At 48.2% G+C, this 23676-nt stretch overlaps 1 protein-coding gene across 1 annotated transcript; it reads right to left on the bottom strand.

Moving 5' to 3' along the window:
* Positions 1-965: 965 nt before the first annotated feature.
* On the bottom strand, positions 966-23641 carry nuak1b (NUAK family, SNF1-like kinase, 1b). Its single transcript, XM_052060723.1, has 7 exons — positions 22697-23641; positions 15883-16003; positions 10436-10587; positions 8921-8986; positions 8704-8823; positions 6198-6330; positions 966-5668 (listed from the first exon to the last, which is right to left on the bottom strand). Exons 1-7 carry the CDS (start codon positions 22970-22972, stop codon positions 4590-4592), a joined length of 1947 nt encoding a protein of 648 aa, XP_051916683.1. The 5' UTR covers positions 22973-23641; the 3' UTR covers positions 966-4589.
* Positions 23642-23676: the final 35 nt, after the last annotated feature.

Raw genomic sequence — 23676 nt, 5'->3', positions numbered from 1 at the left:
AATTGAACCAGGTAACTCTGCACTGTGAGGTCGACGCGGTAACCACTGGACACCGGGCCTCCATCATAACAACAACAATAATAATAATAATAATAACAATAAGACCCGTTTTTGTATGTTGCAAAATGTATATTGGAGGTTTATCAGCATTTTTAAGAGTTTAGGTGTAAAAAATAAATAAATAAATTGCTGTGTGTGTGTGTCTCTCTCTCTCTCTCTCTCTCTCATATATATATATATATATATATATTCTTTTTTTCCTAATGCATTTAAATGTGTGTCTTATTTTGACAGGAATACAATGTAGGCTGTTGGCTAGTGTGAGGATTTGGAAAATGTTCCCTTATTTCCATGGTGTGAAGTGTTTCCTCACATCACATCATTGAAAAGCATGCGTCGCCAAACAACGTGATTTTGTAATTAGACACAGATTTTTTCCATTGTTTGAAACGGTTTCCAAAAATATCACATTTGGAGGCAAAAGGGTCATAGTTAATAAAGAAAATCTACAATTGTTTACGTGGGAACAGTACGTTGCCTTATTTTGGCCAAAATACACCATATATGGTCATAAAAGGGATAATTTTACACCTTTTTCTCCTTCGAAAAGTCCTTTTTACATGACATCATTACTCATAGAGAGGCGGGACCAGACCTCAATTTGCCACCTATGTTAAGAGAACTTTTTTTTTTTTTTTTGAAGAGGTGGTGGTGGTTCTTGTGTTCATATTTTACTCTCCATCAGCAGATGAGACTGTTTGGAAACTCAACTGAGGAATAAGAAACAGTACTGGTCTACTTAGTGCATGTGAAGACGCATGACCCACAATTAGTGAGAGAAGCCTGCAGGAGAGAAAAGTCCTTTGAGGAAAGAAATTACTTTTTTTCCCCTCTCTGTGCTCCTTTCATGACAACAGGGCCATGCCAGTGATGAAAGAACATTCAAGAAAGACAACACGGTGATGTAATGTCGTTCCAGATCTGTTTATTGATTTGTTGTTACAGCACTGCAGAGATTGTGCTGAACGCTGGCCGCCCAAAAAAAAAAAAAAAGAAGAAGACACTTTACATGAGTTGGCACAGTTGAATTCGATTTGTTGCCTTCATAATGAGATGATGCTGACTCAAAACGTACACAGTTTCCCAAAACAGGCTAAAAAGCATAACTGGAAATGGCTTGATCACCAATAAATACAAGTATAAAACCACGTTGATAATCATTTGCATGATCAAAAAAAAAAAAAGTACATGGAAGATACCAAAGGCACACAACTTAACCCATGTTGGCAGTCCAGGATAACCAAAAATAAAAATCATGTCAACAAGAGTAATGAGCCTCATGGAAAGAAAGCATAATTAAATAACATGATAATACTAATGTATTCTTATTATTGTAATAACAATATCCAGTCAAGTTTTTCTATGATCCCACTTCTTGCTCACCAACAGACATTATTCCAGTTTCATTGTCTTTGTGTTCTTCCAGCATTTTTGGACACATGCGCTTTGGTAAATACGTTTTTTTCTTTTTCTTTTTTGGTTTCTTCAAGGTGGTGGTGAGCCCACAAAAAAGTGAGGAAAACTGTAACCAAATGAAGCAAAATTAAAAACTCTTTTGCAGACTGGCTGTAAAAAAAAAAAAGAAAAGAGAAAAAGAAGTTCTTATATTTTGTAAAATCAAAAACAGAAGCATAATAAAAGCAAAAATACTAACATAGTATAATCTGATCACTGTAAATCCAGTTAACAATAATAATAAAAATCCCCCCCACACACACCCTAAAAAATGCAATAGATCGCAAATACAATACAATAATGTGTCTGATGTTTTGTAAAAACATTTTTCTTTTGGGGGGGGGGGGGGGAGAGACCAGTACCACAACAGCCTTCCTTCACACCAGCAACATTCCGCTTTTCCAGTCACATCATTCTGAAACTTTTTTAAGGACGGTGTCAATCAAACATCTGACATTTGCAGTTTTAGAGCTGCTTGAACAGCCTCAAGGTGAGGTCAGGGTGTGGGTGGGTAACACACAAAAAAAAAAACAAAAACGTGCGCTAATGTCAATGCAGACATGATTTCATGCTCCTGCAGCGGCCATGGGGGATTCCCGGAGGGTCCTCGCTACCCCCCCAGGAAATTATGTCAAAGCTTGCTCTCATATCTTTGGTCGGAGAACATTCCATCTACCTTCTGACTTTCGCTAATCTATTTCAACCTACCTCACATGTCCCTCAACAGAAAAAAACACATCCCACCAAGCTCTTCTTTTCACTTTCCTCTCTTCCTGCAATTCAACTTTCTCTCAAGACAATACCCGGTAAATTGTGCTCGCTCGACGCAGCGCACGTAGCTGGCGGGCCGCACCTAGACCTGTGTCTGGCGGGACCCAACATTTGGCTTAGTCAGCAGTAGGTTCAATCAAATCACGCGTTCATTTAGTTTAGGGGGCGGGGAACTGCCCCCTCCCACCCCTACAGTAAACCTACCAAAAAATGTTCCGAAAAAAAAGTGTGGATAGGCACACCCTTGGTTTAGCCGTATCGATGGCGCTTTGGGTCGAAATGTGAACCATTCTGATAATAGTCTTAAGTCTTGGGGAGGGGGGGCGGGTCCATAAAAAACACATTATGACCTTAAATAAGCAAAGAAACAGGGCAAAACAACATAAATGAACCCGAAGTGGTGTATGCACTTCCAGGCCTATAGGGGGCAGCCACTTAAACCAAACCCTACTGGGTCAAGCTAGACACTATAGGTGAGTGTCTCCATACCAGCATAAACATACAAACGCAATTTGGCTTGCCGTTGCAGGAAATGACAAACAGTTTTTTGTGTTCCGCGGTAAGGAAAAAAAAAAGGCACTTGCGATATATTGCCCACTAACCAACCGTCGTACGCAACAGGGATGGCGGACGGATACAACATTGACACGGTATCGTTGCGGCTGGATCCTTAATGACATTCGATTCCCCTTTCTGAGTTCTGTTGTTAATGGGACGTTTCACACTGCTTCCCACCCCTAGAACACAACCCAGCGATTCTTCGCGACATACAACGCACGGACGTAGTTATTAGTGTCAGTTTCATCATTAATAAAACAATTCTACACGTCAGATCCACATATCAAGAGGTTGGATTCCAGTAACAGCAAACGCCCGTCAAGTTTTGCACAAAAACAACAACAACAACAACAACAACCAACAAAAAAGCGACACAAATATTAATAAATAAATCAGCAACTTTTTTTTTGGAATAAGACCCTGGTTTGCTTTTTATTTTTATTTTTAAATCCCGTCTTCCAAAAATGCCGATAACAAAAAAAGGAAGTCGAGATCACAAAAGCCGGTGTGCTCTGTGTGAGTTCTTTAAGGTGCTTTTGTAAACGGACGACCAGATTATTTTTATTTATTTTTTTCTGGGGGAAGGTTCTGCGCTTCTTGCTGAGTGTGTAAACGTGGAAACGCAGTGAGGTGGCAAAGTGGACAGTCGAGCAGAGGCCAAGAAACACACTTGGGTGGCGTTTGTGTCTGTGTGTGTTTGTGTGTGTCAGATTCTGATCATAAAAGCCCTGAAGTACACTCGAGTGTGTACCCAACGGGAGCGTATTGCTGCAACACAAACAAAAATAGTCGGGATACCGTTATCTTTTTCACGCCATGGCGTCAACGTATCACGTTATTTGGAGCAAGGATGTCTCATTTCCATGATTCCGTTCCAATTCTACCTGCCGCTAATTTTGTACAGTTGTTGAGCACAGTGGATGAGATTGTGACAAGAATCCGGATTCGAAGAAGTATTTCGAAATGGGCGGAGCCATCGTGGCAACGGGAATACAACTTTGGAATCACTCTCCAGCTTAAAAAAAAAAGACCAAATTGGAGTTGGACCACCCGTGTTCTCAGCGGCTCACGTGTTTTTAAATAAAACGATAAGTTAAGTCATCCGGGAGGGGCTCAGAGTCGAGCCGCTTCTCCTCCACATCGAGAGGAGCCAGATGAGGTGGCTTGGGCATCTGATTCGGATGCCTCCTGAGCGCCTCCCCGGTGAGGTGTTCCGGTCATGTCCCACCGGGAGGAGACCCCGAGGAAGACCCAGGACACGCTGGAGAGACTATGTCACCCAGCTTGACTGGGAACGACTCGGGATCCCCCGGGGAGAGCTGGAAGAAGTAGCTAGGGAGAGGGAAGTCTGGGCTTCCCTGCTAAAGCTGTTGCCCCCGCGACCCGGCCCCGGATAAGCGGTAGATGATGGATGGATGGATGGATGGAAGGTTCCCGTGATAAGGTGAAAAGATTTGGTCGTTATCCAATTTTCACGTAAACCTTTTCCCATAATTACATGATACAGAGCTTTCTTTATATTTTTTTTTTGGGGGGGGGCACCAATACGCTTCCGAAGTACACCTATGAATGTGTGGGTGTGTGTTTGTCTAACAAATCCATCAAGATTTCAGCCCTGTTTGGAAAACTTCACAAATCTGTATCCCAGTAACACACCGGTCGTTCATGCCTGATAAACATACACACACACACACACACCCACACACACACACACACACACAGAGTTGTGCTTCCCGTCCCATGTGTTAGGTGAGGTTGCTGCTGATGTCCAGGGCTTGCTGGTACACCTGAGTCATGTCCTCCAGGTCCCCCAGCAAGGAGAAGCTGCCATTGTCCCGCGGGGAGCCTTTACTTCTGGGGCTGCGGCCGAATTTGGGGCCCTGGAGCGCGGCGGGCGACGGCTGAAAGCTGGCAAAGTTGGCCAGGTGCAGCAGGTTCTCGGCCGACACGCACGCTCTGATGTTGGGGCGCAGGTGCGGCGTGGAAGGGTGCCACTCTGCCGACTTGTTGGAACCGCCGTCCTCGCCCACCATGCTGGACGGCCGACTCTGACTGCGCGACAGGCCCGAGTCGGCGGCGGAGGGGGGCTCGCCGAGAGCTCCCCCGGCCGCCAGGGCGGCTGCTGAGGGTGGGCCGCTGTAGGTGGAGTACTTGCCGTTGCGTTTCAAGATGCCCTTTCTTCCCATGGCTCTCTTGGGTGGCGAGGTTGCGAGCAGAGTCATGCTCGCTCCTCCCAGGAGCTCTGTAGACTCGCTGCGCTCGGGGGAGGAGTAGTACCCTGATTCCCGCTGTTGGTTGTTCTTCAAGATGCCTTTTTTGGGCAGGCTTGGCACCATCTTTGCCGGCGAGCCTCCCCCAAAAGGCGTCTCTTCTTCTTCTCGATCGGGACTCGAAGCCTCACTGCCGCCTTCCGCCTGCTCAGGTCGGGCCGCCTGGCCCTCCTCCGCGCCGGCCGACCGCTGCTCCCCTGCCGCCCTGGTCTTCAGGATGCCTTTGGGTCTCTTCAGGCCCGGTTTGTCTTCGCCGCCGCCGTCCGCCTGTCTGCTTTCCTCCACGTTTTCCTTCTTGGACTTTTTGGGCCTCTGGCGCAGTAGCGGCGGCGGCAAGGCGGCCGGCTTGGCGGCGGGACCGCGTGGCTCGGTGCGGCTCTGCCAGTCGATGAAGCGGGCCAGCATGGGCGAGCCGCCGCGGTCCCGCTGGGCGTCGCAGTCGCACACGCTGTACTTCCAGCCCCAGTTCACCCACCAGTGATTGGCGATGTCCTCCACGGTGGCTCGGCGCTCGGGATTCACCATTAGCATCCAGCGGATCAATCCCCGTGCATCTGAAGGCAAATAAACACACACAAAAATGCATTCTGTCTATATCTGAAACATCGGTAAGTATTTCTCGATCAAAGACAATATGATCCGATACAAGGGCCGCAATACCATTCAAGGACGGTTGATTTTAAAGGGGAATGATTCAATTTGGTTCCATTCAGTGCGGCTCAGTTCGAGGGAGTACGACATCATGAGTTTCTTGATGTCATTTTACAAAATGAATGAACTCCGCCAAAGAGATTTCCAGTACAATACATCTACGTATTCGGGGTGTGGATCTCTCCACTTCAACTCCATTTGATACGTATCTCGACATCTAGTTGAAAAACTGACATCGTTTCAATCCAAAACAACTTTCTGATTCAAACCGGGTTTTTTCTTTTTTTTGTTCGAAGAGGCTGAGGACAGTAAGAAAACGGAGCGCAACATAATGAGTCCAGGCTAGCAGGTCCACACTTGACCGCACTGTTATGAGTCGCTGTCTCGAGTCTAGTGTGTCTCCGGGGTGTAAATAATGAGATGGTGTCGTACCTGAGGATTGCGTGGGCTCCTTGTATTCGCCGTTGCTAATCTGGCGAATGAGGTTTTTATGGTCGCCCCCGTCAAACGGCATGGTTCCGTACACCAGGGTATACAGCAGCACCCCCAGTGCCCAGCTGTCCACCTGGAGAAACACCAAACAAGTCACGCCCGTTAGGTGTGTCGAGAGTAAAGCCACAAATGGCCAAATACCGCGAGTAAGCCCCCTCCAACCCCCCAAAAAATAACGCAATAAAAGGAATTTGGGCGGCCCGGTAGTCCAGTGGTTAGCACGTCGGCTTCACAGTGCAGAGGTACCGGGTTCGATTCCGGCTCCGGCCTCCCTGTGTGGAGTTTGCATGTTCTCCCCGGGCCTGCGTGGGTTTTCTCCGGGTGCTCCGGTTTCCTCCCACATTCCAAAAACATGCGTGGCAGGCTGATTGAACACTCTAAATTGTCCCTAGGTGTGAGTGTGAGTGTGAATGGTTGTTCGTTTCTGTGTGCACTGCGATTGGCTGGCAACCGATTCAGGGTGTCCCCCGCGTACTGAAGACAGCTGGGATAGGCTCCAGCACCCCCCGCGACCCTAGTGAGGATCAAGCGGCTCGGAAGATGAATGAATGAATGAATGAATGAATGAATAAAAGGAATTTGTAAATCACAAAGTGCCGGAGGTTCACTTCCACTGTACCTATGCATGCGGCTAGGCTCAGGAATGTTACATTATGCAACGGCGACTTAGTCGTCTTTACGTGATTAATGACTCATGGCATTAAAATAAATGTTGTGGAAAGAACTCGACTCGGCCTCGCATCAGAACAGATGCCTCGGAGATTACGTTGACGTTAATAAGCGCTCGAATGGCTTCTCCGCCCTCGCTCGTCGGCCTGGAGGGGCCCCGCGACGTTGCGATGCCTCACCGGCACGTCTTTTGCAGTTTTGCATTGACGAACTGCCGCCGCTCCGGTGGGAAATGGCTCGTTTCCATCCCGATAAATCCTTTCCTGTCCCGCTCTGTCAGGCATAAGCGAGTACTTTGCGACCACCAACGTAATGCGATGCGGCTTTCTGAGTCCGTAGTTACATAAGCGTTGGTGTCTGGGGCATGACGAGGTGCAAGGGGAACGTCGTGGGAGCGTACGGCAGCCGGGGTAGATGAGACCAGCAGCGATGCTGCCGGTGACTGGCTGCCATTGGCTGATTCGCAACGCGCCTGCTTGTGTGACACTGCGGCGTCTGGTCAGTGTCGGGGGGTGGTGGGTGAGCGGCAGGTTGAGAGAATTGGAGGAATGTTCTTGTGCGAAATCCTGATACAAGGTCGACAAGGAGGAAATTAGATAAGACTAGTTAAGAGACTTCCTCCGAGGCTTTGGACTCGCATCAAGAATGCGGCGTGCTCTCTTCGCTATCGGCAAAGGCAAACGAGGGCGCGCTCAATTGTTGTGTGCTATTTTTGACAAACGCGTTTGCTGTAATTTGTGGCCTGAGCCCAACTGCGGATGTGTCATTTTCAATTGAGACTGGACGCTGATGGTTTTTCTTTCTTTTTTGGACTCAAGGAAATTATAGTGAATTTCGTCTTAGTGGGGAAAACTCAGGTTTCAACACTCTTACTTAAAAAGAAAAGTTTTCGCCCGTCTTTTGTTTTATGTCAGTGAAAGTAATTGCGACTGTTGTGTGCTTTGGTGCCCCCGCACGAGATTATTAGCGGCGGGGAGAACAGTTACGTTTGTATCGTCTTTGTCCCACTTTTACTTTCTTTTCATGGTTAGGCTCACTTTGCATGATCGGACGCCGACGTGAATAAACGTCCAGTCGGCACTGTGTGCCCCTATCGGATAATCCATGAATTGCATCTTATTAAAAAGATAAATTCTGTGTCTTTTATGCATTTTTTTTTGTTACTTTTAAATTATCTTGCGGGCCTGATCGAACCTCTTCGGGGCCAGTTCCGACCCGCGGGCCATATGTTTAAACACACACACACTATATAGTGTACATCGCATAAAAGTGCACTCACTCCTTTTACCAAACGGGGACAAAGAAAAGAATACTAACTCTTACTGTCCTGTGCCCCTTTTCAGCAGTCCTCGGAAACATTTTACCGTGTGACCACGAGGCCATGCCGCTCATTCCGATCCAATTAGACTGAAGGCAAAAGAAAACGGCACCTATCGCCCACTTTTTCACATCAAAGGATATTTCAAGGAGGTAACGCAAAAAAAGGGCGGCGGACGGAAGAAGACAGTATTTGGGTTGAACCACTGCGGAGTTGCAACTGCGCCCCCCCCCCCCCCCCCCCCCCCCCCCCCCCCCCTTCGCCTGGAGACCGCTGCTAATCCCATCAAAGAACTGCAAATAAGCTCTTCGTGTCTCTTTGTGCACAGATGCGACGGAATGAGTGCAAAAGGTGTTAACGGTGCCGTGGGATCTGCCGCTGAGGGCTAACGACCACGATGGCTTCATCAAATGGAAACTTGCAAGCGCACTTTATAGCTTCTGCGTCACAGGCGCTCACCTCCGGCCCGCGGTATGGCCTCCCGTTGACAATCTCTGGCGAAGCGTAGAGCGGGCTCCCGCAAAACGTTTGCAGCAGCTTGTCTTTGTGGTAGAGATTGGACAGGCCGAAGTCAGCAATCTGCCGATCGCAAGAGCCAAAGAATGAGAGAATGCTGGCATTTATCCATCGCTGGTGAATCGGTTGAAGAGACTTTTTTTTTTTTTTAAAGGGTTACCTTAATATTACAGTTTTCATCCAGTAGCACATTTTCCAGTTTCAGATCCCGGTGCACCACTCCATTCTGAAAGAAGGCACACAAATCAAACATGAGCAAAGAAGAGGCTTCGCGCTAATTCTTCTGCGGTCGGACTTTTCCTGCAAACACGGAAAGATAAGCAACGACATGTTAATTGTTTTTTCCACCGCAGGCATTGTTTCCCACATCAAAATGATACAGTTGGGAATGTGCAATTAAATAATACGTGCAATTGAACGCCTCAGCTGGAAGGAGGCATTGACAAAAAAAAAACAATGGAGGACTTTCTCCTGTATTTACTTATTGGCAAAAATAGGACAGTGGCAATAATTTATAAATGGTCTTGGCTTAGCACTTTTATTGTGTCTTTAGCATTCCAGCTCGGCATTTCTGCAGTTTTGAATCCGAATTCTAGGAAGGGATGCTCTACCCTAAAGTGAAACTCTTGTCACTGTCTGATGTCTTCACGCTGAAAACTTCTGTGGCTTTGTCACAACTCCGCTGGCTTGTAATTTCCCTGCGGTGCAAATTAAATTCATTCATTCATTCATTCATTTTCCGATTCGCTTACACATCCGCGCTCACACTCACACCGAGGGACAATTTTGAGAGTTCAATCAGCCTGCCATGCATGTTTTTGGAATGCGGTAGGAAACTGGAGCACCCGGAGAAAACCCACACAGGCCCGGGGAGAACATGCAAACTCCACACAGGGAGGCCGGAGCTGGAATTGAACCCGGTGCCTCTGCATTGTGAGGTTGACGCACTAACCACTGTACACCAGGCCACCCACGGATTATATTTTCACTATATATTGAGCCACTGGGCTGGGGGGGGGGGGGGGGTTATGGAACACTCCCAGCGGGCCACATCTGCATGCCCGATTGGCTGATCCTCCGATGAAATGTTTGCTTGCTTGTTGTGGCGGTGAGTAATGCTGCCCCGCCCAGTTGGAGATTAACTGGTAAGGATGAGGAGACCATTGTTTGTGAGGGACTCTCCTATCTGGGGATGATGACATCATTCTTATCTCCAGGCCCGAGGAAAGGCATGATAAAGAGGGAAGCCCATCCAGTGGAGCCCCGCGAATCTGATGGGAATTACTGAGGTGCGGAAAACGGGTTTGACGTGGGCGCGGCCGGCGCCAAATCCTCCGGGGAGATCTCAGCCGGTTTTACGGGGGGTTATCCTAGAACGCCCGCCACCATTGTATCAGATGAGGACAGAACTAAATCGGGGGCCTCGCCGGTACGCTGTCATCGGAACGTATAAGCCCGAATTAAACTGGCCTGTGTTCCGTCTTCACTCAGAAACAGATGAGTCTCTTGTCGCGGTGCGCCAAGAAAAGCATACAGCGTCATGGCTTGCGGATTAACTGTCTCGAGCGCAGGCCGGCGCGGAGGTGCGCGGGGAATGTTACACACGCCGCGGACTGAAAACCAACGTCCCGGGGACGTGCGAGCAAACAGGAAAGAAAAGCGCGTGGCGTCTTACCTTATGGCAATGGTGCACAGCGGAGACAATCTGCCGAAAGAAGTGTCGCGTCTCCCGCTCGCTCAGGCGCCGCCGTTCGCTGATGTAGTCGTACAGCTCGCCCTTGCTGGCGTACTCCATGACGATCACGATCTTGTCTTTGTTCTCAAACACTGAGGGACCATCACAAGATTTGGTCACGGCGTGAGAGGAATACGTCGCCGACATGTCAAAGAGACGAATACGCCTTTTGGATGGGAATACCCGGCGCACACCACCTCAAACGCCACCTCACGCGTCTGGCCCAACCGAGGGAGGGAGGGACCGTTAACTCAATCAAGAGCGCTCCTCGGGGACGGCGGGTCAGCAAAAACAGACCCGCCAAAAGGAGTTTTCAATCAAGACGCTCTGCCGCTGTGTCAAGCGATGCCCTTGACGCAACACACGTCGACATTGTGTCACCACATTTCTCAACACGCTCTCACATTCCCCAACGGGCGCACGGGGCCGTTCATCCGATACGAACGACTGGACAGTAGTGCAGTGCAACAACACGGGCGTAAGCGTCGCGAAGTTAGTGTACATAGTGTACAAGTCGCTGACACACTCGGATGTGATCGCTGCAAATGGCCGCCATTTATTATTATTTTTGGGGGTGTTCATTTCATTGGGACAGAGCACGTTAATCAACACGAGAATAAACAATGTAAATGCATCGGGTTAGCATGAATGCTTGTTTTCAGCTGTTTTGAAAGATCAAAAGACCCCCCCCCCCAACCCCCGAAAAAAAAAAAGTACAATTTGTACTTCAACCAAAGGTACCGGGCAAAAAAATATGCCACCAAATTTTCTTAATTTTACCTTTTCTTGAGCATTTGTGTGATGTCTCATAGCAAAGACGGCAAACGTGAGGCTAAGCATAGAATAATAATAATATTCATTCATCTCCCGAGCCGCTTCATCCTCACTAGGGTGCTGGAGCCTATCCCAGCTGTCTTCAGGCAGTAGGCGGGGACACTCCGAATCGGTTGCCAGCCAATCGCAGGGCACACAGAAACGAACAACCATTCGCACTCACACTCACACCTAGGGACAATTTAGAGTGTTCAATCAGCCTGCCACGCATGTTTTTGGAATGTGGGAGGAAACCGGAACACCCGGAGAAAACCCACGCAGGACCGGGGAGAACATGCAAACTCCACACAGGGAGGCCGGAGCTGGAATCGAACCTTGTACCTCTGCACTGTGAAGCCGACGTTCTAACCACTGGACTACCGGGCCGCCCATAATAATAATAATAATAATAAATAATAATAATACATTTTATTTGAACGCGCCTTTCATGCCACCCAAGGACACTGTACAGAACCGGAAATGGGACTTGCTGCGATGTCGTAACGCTGTCTGGCTACAAGCAATACACCTGGACGATCCATTTTTGGGAAAGCTGCACTGTGGGTTCTCGCTGGAAGGTATCCGAGGTGACATTAGGCGAGAGGCGGGGTCACACTCACATATGCAGAGTCTTCAATGAAGATAACACGCACGTTGTTGCCATCTGCCGTATCACTTCAACTCGGTGACCTCAGTCAGAAAGATAAAAGCGGAAGACTGACAAGATGGCAACAATACCGTCTGCTCCATATCCCGGGCCCTTTATTTTTTTTTTCCCCACACAGCGGGGTCACGACCAGTGAGGGGCTTGACTTTCCCGCACCCTTGAGTGAGCACCTTCGTACCCCCCCCCCTCCTCCCCACACACACACCTCCCGCCTCCCCATCTCCTTCCCTGGGTCCTTTTAAAGATATAATCCTCTGCAAAAGCACACAGTTGCTGAGTGATGGTAATGCCTCCTGACTGACTGTCTGGACGCTGAGGAAGTCCCAGACGGGATGGGGGGGGGGGGGGGAAGCAGATGGGCGGAGCCATGACCCTGTCTGACATGCACCGTGACCTGACCCGGTGCAGTTGCTCTTGATGTGCACATTCTCAGCTTGCACTCCCGTGTACCTTTGACCTCCGATGCTGGACTAATTACCCGGCTGGCATTAGTTGCCCAAAACAACAACAACAAAAACACGAAATGATCACTCAAGTGGACTTTGAAGTAAAAAAAAAAAGAATCAAACTGCCATCGAATGAGTAATACAACTAAACATGCAGCGTTAACTAGTAGCGACATGAAAAATAGTGCCCTTGCCGCCCCCCCCCAAAAAAAATAACAATAGTAATGCCGAGCAGAGTTCAACCCTCATCACATATTTGGGGGCATTTGGCTGAAGAACATACCCTGTGCAGGAAATCCTCGACAAAGTTTCATTCCTACGGCAACAGAGTGAAGCCAATTTTCTTAATATCGTCCGTGTAGGTGACGATGAAAGCCTTCGTCTTATACGCGTCTTCCAAACGAGGGAACATCGTGAGGTCCAATTTTCCCCGAGTTTTTGTTCATTAACGGGCCAGCTTTTGATGGGAAACGTAAGACATAAATGTGATTGCACAGCGGCTCATCCCATTTCTACAGCGGAAGCGTAACCTAAACTTGGAGGCAAGTCAAAATTACTGCATGGAAGAAAAAAAAAAATCTAAGCCATCAAGAATGTTTAATCAAAAAAAAAAAAAAACTTCAATTAAGACGGTGACTTGCGTGCCTTGTTGTGTGTGGAACAAAGTTTTTTTTCGCCATTTTATTTGGACGATGGTGTGGAATTTTCGGGACATGACCTTCGTATTAATTCCTGATGTTTTATCGCCACTACATCTTGAAACGATGGCGACATAAAGCATTTATCTATTGACCGAGTAAACTAGCTGCCGGGGGGGGGGGGGGGGGGAGAAAGTAACAACTTGACCATTTGCTTCATTCGCTCATCCGTGCTTTCAATCTTCAACGATTCATTCATTCATTCATTCATCTTCCGTACCGCTTGATCCTCACTAGGGTCGCGGGGGGTGCTGGAGCCTATCCCAGCTGTCTTCGGGCAGTAGGCGGGTGACACCCTGAGCTGGTTGCTCGCCAATCTCATGGCACACAGAGACAAACAACCATCCGTGCTCACACTCACACCTAGGGACAGTTTAGGGTGTTCAATCAGCCTGCCGCGCATGTTTTTGGAATGTGGGAGGAAACCGGAGCACCCGGAGAAAACCCACGCAGGCCCGGGGAGAACATGCAAACTCCACACAGGGAGGCCGCAGCTGGAATCGAACCCGGTACCTCTGCACTGTGAAGCCGACCCGCTAACCACTGGACTACCGGGCCGCCCTCTTCAACGATTAAGAGCTGAATTGGATTCTATTGCGGAAAAAAAACCCACTTAAAATTATGAACATGCAGAATAAATGTTCCTTTCCGAACGCTCGACCTGACGTTGGAGGCGTCGGCTCGTTCTCGCCGTCTCCACAACCGCGATTACGCCGCTCACGTTTTTAGTTGCGAGTAGCAATTTATGCATGTACAACACGAAAGGCTTTGAGTGGTTGTTTTAAAAAGCTGGTGGAGGGGTGGGCCGGGTGGGGAGTACAAGCAAATCTCTGTTAAATGTCGCAGAGCGTGCTGATGGATGCACCATTGGAAGTGTGGAAAGGGTGCGGTAAAACTTTGCACACACAGCTGGTTCGGCTTTGCTTGACGCAAGGCAGCATGCGGGAGTTCTCGAGAAGGGCGGATACGCAAAATTTGTGGGGCCTCGTTTACGTGTACGCAGCGAAGGCACAACAGTTGCCTGCCTGTGTCGGAGCAGCTTCCCGGTGGAGTCGGGGGAGGGGGGAACACTTAGAACTCCAGCCCTTCCACCGACAGCCCGCTGGCACCCTCCCATGACAAACACCGCCGTTTGTTGTATGCAACCTGCGGACTTTGAAAGGCAACAAAAAGGACAGCGGTTGGACCAGTTTTGGCGCCCGGCGCACGAGGCGGCTTGCCAGCCATTGTACCGGGGCAGCTGTCAAGAGCGGCCGGGTTGACGCGGGCATAAAAATAGCCCCCGGGGCTACACAAATCAAGCAAAAGTGCCTCGGCGTTGCCGCGCCTTGTGACTTTTAACGGCCGTCGCCCAGGCCGGGAGTGCATATTATGAACGATCGCGGACTGTGAGTAACATGTTGAAAGAATTGTTCAGCCTTTTAACACCCACCATTAATTACAATCTCTCGGGTAAAAGGCATTCCGAAACACCACGAGGGGGGTCAGGCGGCCTCAAACTGTGTCAGGTATTTTTAGGCACGGGGTATTATTCTATGCCTTTCGGCCTCTTGATCACACGCAAACTGGACCCGATGGTAAATGTCATTCAGTAGCTTTGTTCCACTTTGTTCGGGCTTTAGCAGACGCTATAAAAGCGCCTTCAATTTCAAATGTGGCCCGGTAGTCCAGTGGTTAGCACGTCGGCTTCACGGTGCAGAGGTACCGGGTTCGATTCCAGCTCCGGCCTCCCTGTGTGGAGTTTGCATGTTCTCCCCGGGCCTGCGTGGGTTTTCTCCGGGTGCTCCGGCTTCCTCCCACATTCCAAAAATATGTGTGGCAGGCTGATTGAACACTCTAAATTGTCCCTCGGTGTGAGTGTGAGTGCGGATGGTTGTTCGTTTCTGTGTGCCCTGCGATTGGCTGGCAACCGATTCAGGGTGTCCCCCGCCTACTGCCCGAAGACAGCTGGGATAGGCTCCAGCACCCCCCCCCCCGCAACACTAGTGAGGATCAAGCGGCTTGGAAGATGAATGAATGAATTTCAAATGTCAGCATTTGCGTGCAAAAGCTTTGTCCCCCCCCCCCCCCCCCCCCCCACCACCACCATCACCACACGAAGGAACGGAGACCTCGTAATGTGTTTCAGAAATGTTAAAACGCCAACACGTTTTTTTTTTTTTTAATAGTGACGAGGAAATACCCGTGGCCTTAGCATGACCTATCTTGCAGGTTTTGATATTTAAAGAACTGCTTCCTGGGGTAGATGGGATGCTGACATCGCTGCAGGGAAGACTTAAGGTCTTTCCTCACTCTCTCTCTCTCGGTATTACCCAGTGGACGGCAGTCAGACGGTGTGCAGGCCCCGGTGACGGGAGGTCAATGCGCGCACCCGCGCAACTGCCGTATAGGCAGACGCACACACGCATACGGGGTACACGTGCAACTTTCACAAGTGCAGTATAGTTTCCAGCTGCAGTTGAGGTTTTAAGTGTCAGCAGATGTCTGGCCGGGAGATCAAGACCGTGGATGAGACCTCTCAGATGTGGGAGAGGCAATCCCTCGGAGCGTGCGCGTGTATGTGCACACACACACACATACGCGCGCGCATGCGCCCAAAGGCCATCTAAAGCCATCCAAACGTTCCGAAGAACAGGTAGAGAAGATGAATTACATCCCAGGTGTTTTATTTTTATTTTTTGTTTTTTTAAATGAAAATCTGTATGTCATAACATGACAATTCTATGCGGGGGGGGGGGGGGAATTGTGCCATTCGGCGCTCACCTTCGTATATAGAGATGATGTGCGGGTGGCGCAGTGACGACATGATCTCAATCTCGCGGCGGATGTGAACCATGTCCTGCTCGTCCTTGATCTTCTCCTTCCGAATAGACTTGATCGCCACCTGTGAGGAATGAAAAGCTTTTCGTCAGCCGAGTAGCTCTAAAAAAAAACAATCGTAATGAGAAAACTCCAAAAGTTTACGGTCCAGATTGATATTAAAAGAAGAACTCCTGAAATGTTGGTGCAGCTCAGCTGAGGTCTTTTTACTTTTTACCATTCACTGAACTGCACAACTGTACAATGGAGGGAAGAAAAAGAAGTTTGACGTGTGTGTGGCAGTTTGCACCTTGATTGCAGCTATTGCCACCTAGAGGAGTGGGGTGCAATAGCACATCATCGGCTGTCGTGTCATTTGACATCAGAGCGTTGTGGCCGCCTTGCAGTTTCGATTTTCAGGGTGTCCAGAGGCGCAAAATGCTACGTTGGCCTGGCAAACCGCGATGCTTATTTCGAGCCATTTTTAAAAACTGATTCCGTGGCCTCTTCCGACCGGTCGCGTGGCGTTCTATCAGCCGGGGCTCTGCTGACACAGACGCAAAATGATTCGGGAGAAGAGGCGTCGTTCACACGGGGGAATTTATTCAGCCTCTTTTCACGTGTGGGGGCGAAATAAAAGGTGCTAGAGTAGAGCATGCGGGGGGCCTAGAATGGAGACGTGTTTTTTGCTCTTCAGGTGCCCTCTGCTCCCAGCCTATATTTAACCAGGTATTAGTCAGTGTCGCCCTTGAGAGATGAGAGGGGAGGGAGATTCACCAGGGGGGTTTCCATAACTGTCTACCTGTGAGCAGCTGAGTAGTAAAAAGAACAAGAGGTGAAGAGGTCCTTTATCATTTTGGAAAGGGGGGTGAAAGGGTGATGCAAAAGCAATGGCCGTCTTCCCTCACCTGTCAGAGTCCTCGAAAGGACAGTAAGTCACCACACTTATTTTTAGTCTTTCCATTTTGGGGAAGAATTTAGAAAATAAAAAAAAAAAAAAAAGCTTTGGCTTCCCTTTTTGAAAGAGCTTGGCCAGCTGGGATTTTTTTTTCTTTTCCAAATGTGGAATCTGGAAAAGGACGAGTGAGTGAGTGAGTGAGTGATGCCTCCTCAGCTTGCCAACGAGGAGGTCAAGCCGTCGTGGCAACGCTAGCGCGGTGCGCGTTCCAGTCCTCAGGCCGATATACGAGCCTTAAATGACAGGCTACCCCAAATAAACCGATAAAATATACAGCGGTGCACATGTCACTGTAATTGCAGCCTAAACATTCTTGCATGAAGTCCTGGCGTTCCTTTGATGAGGCCGCCGCAGAGTCCGTTCATTTGTTAGTTTAAACTTTTGTCCTCTGCTATCTTAGCACGAGTCTTCTGAGGAGCCCTGCTTTATATTGCATGCGGCCCAAACCGCAGGCAGTAGCCGGTGCCAAGCTAATTACCGTGTACATCAATAAAAAGAACCCCAACCCGGAACGGTTCCCTTCCAGGGCATGCCTTGATGACATAGAATCGACAGAAATGAAACGAGAATCAACCAAAAGGAGCCTCTTGGGGCATAGCGCTATGTTCACAATTAGTAAAAGTTGTTTGTCTTCCTTCTTTTTACCTCATTAGATTTACGAGTCTTTTATCTCCCGAGCGTTGCAAAAAGATGAGTCATCCTCCTGGCTTTATTAAATCAGGAATTCACTAATTTAGGAAATACCTGATTAACGACCTATAAAGGTTGCATGCAAAGCAAAGCTAGCATTTTTTTTTTTAAAGTGGGGAGCAATCCATCTTATCGATACTAATTCGGCACCGCAATGCTATCCCGTTGTGAGAGCATGCAGGCCCACAGAAAGGGGCCTTGAGAGCACGCCAGGTATCTGTTGTGTATCTCCTCATGTTCTCCCGTCCTGACCCCGATGCGGATCATTAAACAGGACCGCAGACCATCCACTTGCCAGCTGGCTAACGCAGCTACGCTTGTCCTTAAGTGGAACCCTGTTACCGCCACTCACAGTCGACATGCGCTACCCCGCGGTGCACCAAGGCCCCTGCTAGGTACGGGGCCGACCCCCCGTCTGGTTTGGAACTCGCCGTTTTGAAGTGAAATCCGGTGCTTCGCTCCGCTGGAGCCCGACGACTTCTTGCTCTTTCTCAGACCATTAAAACAGATGAAAGATTCACCGCCGAGCTCGCCCATCCCCGTGTTTGCTAAAAGTCCCCGGTGTCTCTTATGTATTGTATTGGGCTTGACGACACAGTTCGTGGCAGAGAGGGGGGTTGGGGGGAGTTATTCTAACGGAGAAACGGAGAAATGTATTCCCACACGAGCCAAAGATCGTAAGACCTCATCAACGGGGCTGCATGGAGCGCAGGAATGTCTGCGTTTTTTCCTTTCCCGTACCTCAGCATCGTTGAGCCGTGATGTAATGCGATGCTTTAAGATTATATTAATATAATGCTGTTATGCTTGGGAGAGCGGCTCTCCTCGGAGGGGCTGGGGGGCGGGGGGCGGGGGGGGGGGTCACCCTCCGAGCCTATATTTTTGAGTCATGTTATGTGCTGATCGACTTTTACGCTTGGTCGGGCGGACTCTGTGACTGATTTCTAGACTGCGAGAATTGCTAGCATCGAAGCTTACACCGAAGCTTACAATCCGCTTAAATGGGGAACAAGTGGGGCACCGGGCCAGTGGGAAGAGCGGCGAATGGCATTTAGCACTACTTTGTAATACTTATTACTGCCACCTAAAGGACTGGAGTAGAACCGTGTTCAATGTAGCTTGCGCTTGAAGGGAGGTGATGTCACAACTTTTGAACGTGTGCATCTTTGCACACATTCAAGCTGTGAAAAAGCAAATCTCTTTGCCATATTTATTTAATTTTATGTTATTGTTCTGTCTTTATTGTTGCAAGCCTTGGGACTCACCTGGGATCTCAGATAGCATATTTTGTGCCATATCCCATGAAGGTTTGTGATGGTATAACGGGGTGGGGGAAAAAAAAAGAAAAAAGAAAAGAAAGGCCTTGGGTTTTGGTATCTTTGAATTCGCAAGTAAAATTCTTTGAATCCTTGAAAACTCAACTTTAAATATAACGTGAAAAGAAAACGGCAAAATAAATGAGTCAACAAGTTAAATATGAATATACAGTTCTAAAATAATAGCAATTAAGAAACAATCTGTTCCTGCAGTGCTCACATTGGCCTCTTAGAGGCAGCGCAGTGCCATGTGTGGATAACGTATGCACTTCGAATTTGTTTAGTAGAAAGTTGTGATTTAACTAGTTTCTCACAGACCGGGAAGAATTTGTACCTTTGAGTATGGTTACGTTATCTGTGCGCGTGTGTTTCTACAGTGTTCGTGTGCTAATTTCCCGTTAGCCTTTCATTGGGATTTTACATTGATGTTAGCATTAGCATTGACAATGTTTTTTAAAAAAACAGGTTTGTATTGAAATTGACAATGCATGCAATTTGTTGTTTTTGTGCGCTTAGTTTTCCAGTAAACTCCAACTAGGGTGACATTAAACACCGTAAAGCACGCTCAGGGACGGCAGACTCGCACACGCGCGACACGCTTGCAATGCAAGCAACACGGTGCAGTCGGGTTACTTTCACAACATCGTGAACTTGCAAACGCACCGCACCGTTCTGCATATTCATCATTTTTCTTCAATTATACCAATTTAAAGATCGACAAAATCAATCACAATTCCATTTCGATTAATCGCCCAGCACTAATACCACTCGTGTTCCGTATAATTGCAGGAATTTGACATTACAATCTCGACTTGTCGCCAGTCAATCATGGTGGGTGATTTGGGAGACGGCATTGAATGGGAATTGGCCCCCTGCCAGCGAGTCAGCCATGTCAAACACTCCACTACCAATGGCTCATTTGAACATCCAACGCCACATATGTACACTGTGAAAGAGGGTATCCCCTGAATGGGGACGCAGAGGATTTGATTGCGGCCTTGGCGGAGGTTGCCGCTGTCACTCGGGTTCCCTGCTGTGAGTGTTCCTTTCATTTGTCACTCGCTATCACCGCAACCTTTTCAACGTAGTCGTCTTGATGGCAGACGCCATGGCAACAAACACACACCCGTCTCGCCACTCCATAAAAACATGAAACAAAATCCAGAAGCGTGCGTAAACACATGGACGTGCGTCAATACGACCCCCCCCCCCCAGCTCCCGGCCCCCGCCCCGTGATTGATTGGGCTTCGTTCTGCCTCAGACTGCCACTCTCACCACATGGCTACAGAGATTAAAGCGGACAACCGCTCCGTTGCACTTTCACTGACGTGACGAGCGCCCCGTGTGTCATCATTCTTGCTAAAGTGTCGGCAGTCCTTTCCACACGTTTCCCACGTCTCTAATTGCTTTTTCGGATGCACTGGAAGGCCATTGCGTTCAACTGCTTGTTCGCTATCTGCCGTGCGGCCAACATGGTCGCCAATTGCACAGACTAAAGCAGGGTAATTGTTGTAGGAAAATGGAAAAAGATATTTTATTCCGGGTTTCTGCAAGTTTCATCAAGCCGAAATTTTGACTTTCAAGCGTTTGGTAGGACAAATAAGTCTCGTGTTGTTTCTCAGAAGCAGCAGAAATGCTCCTGGTTTATTAACTCAACTTGCAAATGTTTTGTGATAACTTAACTGTTCTTTGGAAGTGCACATTTTTCCCTGCGCCACAATTTCGGATTTGTAATTTGGGTCTCAAGATGAAAAAAGACTAAAGACGCACATAGAAATGACACAAGTCACGTAAGTCTCAAACAAAGGAACATAGAGTATAAAATCATTTCAATTCACGTTATTGGGGCACGCTCGTTTCCCTGCAGCGCTTGCATGCCTTTGCATAACTTGATAAAAACTCATTTACAAAGCCTGAAAGTGGAGCTTTCGAGTAAGTAATCATACCCAGACTCCCTTTAAGCCAAGCATGAGCTCATTCACTATCTGCATGAGATACCACGAGTAAACGTTGCGCAATTTAATGAGCAAAACATGTCACAGTGAAGCTGCGGCAACGTCGATAACAAAACAAACTCAGATGATGGAGAGAAGGCCCAGGGGCTATGTCATATTGGAGGGGTGGGTGACGGTGGTGTTAGGAGAGTTGGGTGGGTGAGGGGGGACACACACACACACGCTGGTGACCTATATTTAGTTCCCCTTCGGTATTCTCAGCCCATGGAAAGTTCCTCATGTCCTGCCAACTTGGGCATGCGGGGTCAAGTTTTACCGCACACGGAAATAATGGGACATAACAATATCATACACCTCAAACGTGATGATGTCGTCGTCAAGGGCAGGCAATGTGTTTTGCATAAACAAAAATCAAGGGGGGGTGGGGGGCGCCTTTACTTTTCCCGTTTTTCGACATGAGCACAAAGTGACAGTCAGGTTCGACTTTATGAAAATTCATCTTTTGCATTTTGCGTCTTTCTTACACAGTGCAGGTGTACCTAATGTACAGGCCAAGACTGGGGTTTTTGGTGTCAGAGAGGCAGTAGCCTGGTTTGAGGTCCCACATCTGGTGGTGGGGCCCCTGCATGGACTGAGGCGTGTGTGCAGTTGGCCCCATGGGCCCTTTGGCGTAGGAGCTTGAGGGAGGGTGGCGGGGGGGGGTCGGATGGTTAGCTGCGAGGGACTGCATAGATGCAGATGACTGACATAACCAGAGGTGGCAAAAGTATTCACACACTGTATTTAAACAGAAGTAAACACAAGCATGTAAAAAAAAAAAAAAAAAGACTCATAAAAGTAGGAGTAGTGACTCAACTCCTGTGCGTCAATAATAGTTTAAAAATTACTGTACATCCGTTTTGATGAATAGGCAAAACGTAAAAGAAAATTCACGTGACACAGTTTCCTCATTTTTTTAAACCTACAACATGCTCATACTGAAAAGAAAATGAATCGCATGTTGTTAGGAGCTAGCTGGAGTTGGGTCGACTTTCATGCTCTCAACATGCATTCCCATAGCTTTGCTAACGTTGTGAACAGAGTGACCAAAATGCAAAATTAACTCACTACAGTATAATGAAAAAACATCCATCTTAGAGGGATGGCAATGGCTAGTGATGAAAAAAGCGGAAAGGGGCGTGGCCTGGAAGCGGCGACCAATCACAACAAGTAAGACATCATACACGTCCAATCGCAGGGCTGTTTACAATCGGAAGATGGAAAGACTGATCGGGAGAGCTCGTGAAAACTCGACGATAAGGTACCTGACCCCCCCACCCCCCTTAAATTTTCTCAACGGATTTAGACGATTCCCAAAAATGATCAATTTAAGAACTAAAACGGCGGATTTCCGCGTGTCCGCGGAAAATTGCCATCCCTGATGTTACTAGCATGTCTCCCCCTTCCAAGTTAGATGTTAACGCCTGAAGTATGTGTTTTTAGGGCTTGCACAGAACACAAAGCATTTGCCGCATCGCATTCTTGCAACCAAAATCAAACGAGTCCCTTAAATAAGGTCACTGATGGGGAATATCTTGCTTCTCCTAAAATATGCTGCCATCGTCTTGAATATAATGTTCCACCATGTTGCTTGTGTCCCTGTTTCTCCGTCCCAAGAAATCAGTCAATAGAAATAGCAGTCTCTAATTACGTTTGGGGTACAATAAACAAGTACAGACTCAATCACTGAAAAAAATGACCGAAGTGATTTGGGATTTTTGTGTTCATCGTTTCCCATTACTGGACATTAAAAAATGGGGCGTGCATGCATATCCGGTTGCGTTGTCTGGCCAATGTAACGTGTACGTGTAACGCGTTACCTCTCTGCCGGAGTGGCGTTCAATGGCCTTCCTGACTTTGCCGTACGTGCCTCTCCCCAGCGTCTCCAGCAGCTCGTAGCGGTGCTTCAGGTTGTGCTTGTGGTGGTGTTTTTTCACGCCGGGGCTCCTCCTGTCACTGTCGCCGCCCGCAGTGATCTCTTCGGGTGAGCGTCCGGCGGGTAGCGGTGGGGCACGGAGTTCGCTCCCACAGGTTTGACCTCTGGGGGGCTCGGAGCGGCTCGCACCGCGGCGGGGCGCCAAGTACGCTCTTTCCATCTCACTCGTCTAACGCGCGTGTTGTTTGAAGTCACCCGCTATGCTAGCAATAACAAACTAATATGCTGTAATACTTGTAGGCTTAATAATAGTTATAAATAAATAAATTACAAGGAATAACGAACATGCTACTTGTCATATTCGTCCACGTGGAAGCAAACATTTCCAGATTGTCTTAAAAACTTATCATATTAACGTCCTAACCATCTACTTAACATAAAAGTCTACAAAAATGACGTTTCTTTCATTTGGAAAAAAATGGATATTAATTGTGTAATAATAACGTATTATAATATTAAGTCAGCCGACCATTCGACTTAAACAAGTTATATAGTCTATATTGCGCCTCTAATAATAAATATATCACATGGGCTACTCCTCATTCGACTAGTAAGGTCTGTCCGTGTGTCATTTGGGGCTCGCTCGCATCTTCTGTGTTCCTGAACGCTGCCAACATCACTGACTCACATCGACAAGGCGAGAAAGCTGCGACGAAACCGGCGTTTTGGATGAAGATGACCCTCATGTTTGCCTGCTGCTCATTCATCCGGGCTCAGCTGCGTGTCGCCGTGCGCTTGCCGGCTCCGTGCCGCGGTCGACCCGGGTTGAGGTGTGCGGTGCTCGGACGCGATCGGGTGCGGAGACGCTGCGGATACTGCCATGGTCGTTTTGCTGTTGGCTGGCTCTCTCCCTTGCTCGTCTTT

This window comes from Hippocampus zosterae, chromosome 3 (genome assembly GCF_025434085.1).
Source record: "Hippocampus zosterae strain Florida chromosome 3, ASM2543408v3, whole genome shotgun sequence".
Lineage (NCBI taxonomy): Eukaryota > Metazoa > Chordata > Actinopteri > Syngnathiformes > Syngnathidae > Hippocampus > Hippocampus zosterae.
The sequence above is the reverse complement of the archived record's forward strand: the minus strand, read 5'-3'. Positions and strand labels throughout refer to the sequence as shown.

What these genes read in the sequence shown, in the direction of transcription:
- nuak1b (XM_052060723.1), bottom strand. Translation starts at nt 22,972, where the DNA reads ATGGAAAGAGCGTACTTGGCGCCCCGCCGCGGTGCGAGCCGCTCCGAG. An exon ending in AACGCCACTCCGGCAGAGAG is followed by an intron (nt 16,004 to 22,696) that starts GTAACGCGTTAC and finishes CATTCCTCACAG; the next exon opens with GTGGCGATCAAGTCTATTCG. An exon ending in ATGAAAACTGTAATATTAAG is followed by an intron (nt 8,824 to 8,920) that starts GTAACCCTTTAA and finishes TGCGATCGGCAG; the next exon opens with ATTGCTGACTTCGGCCTGTC.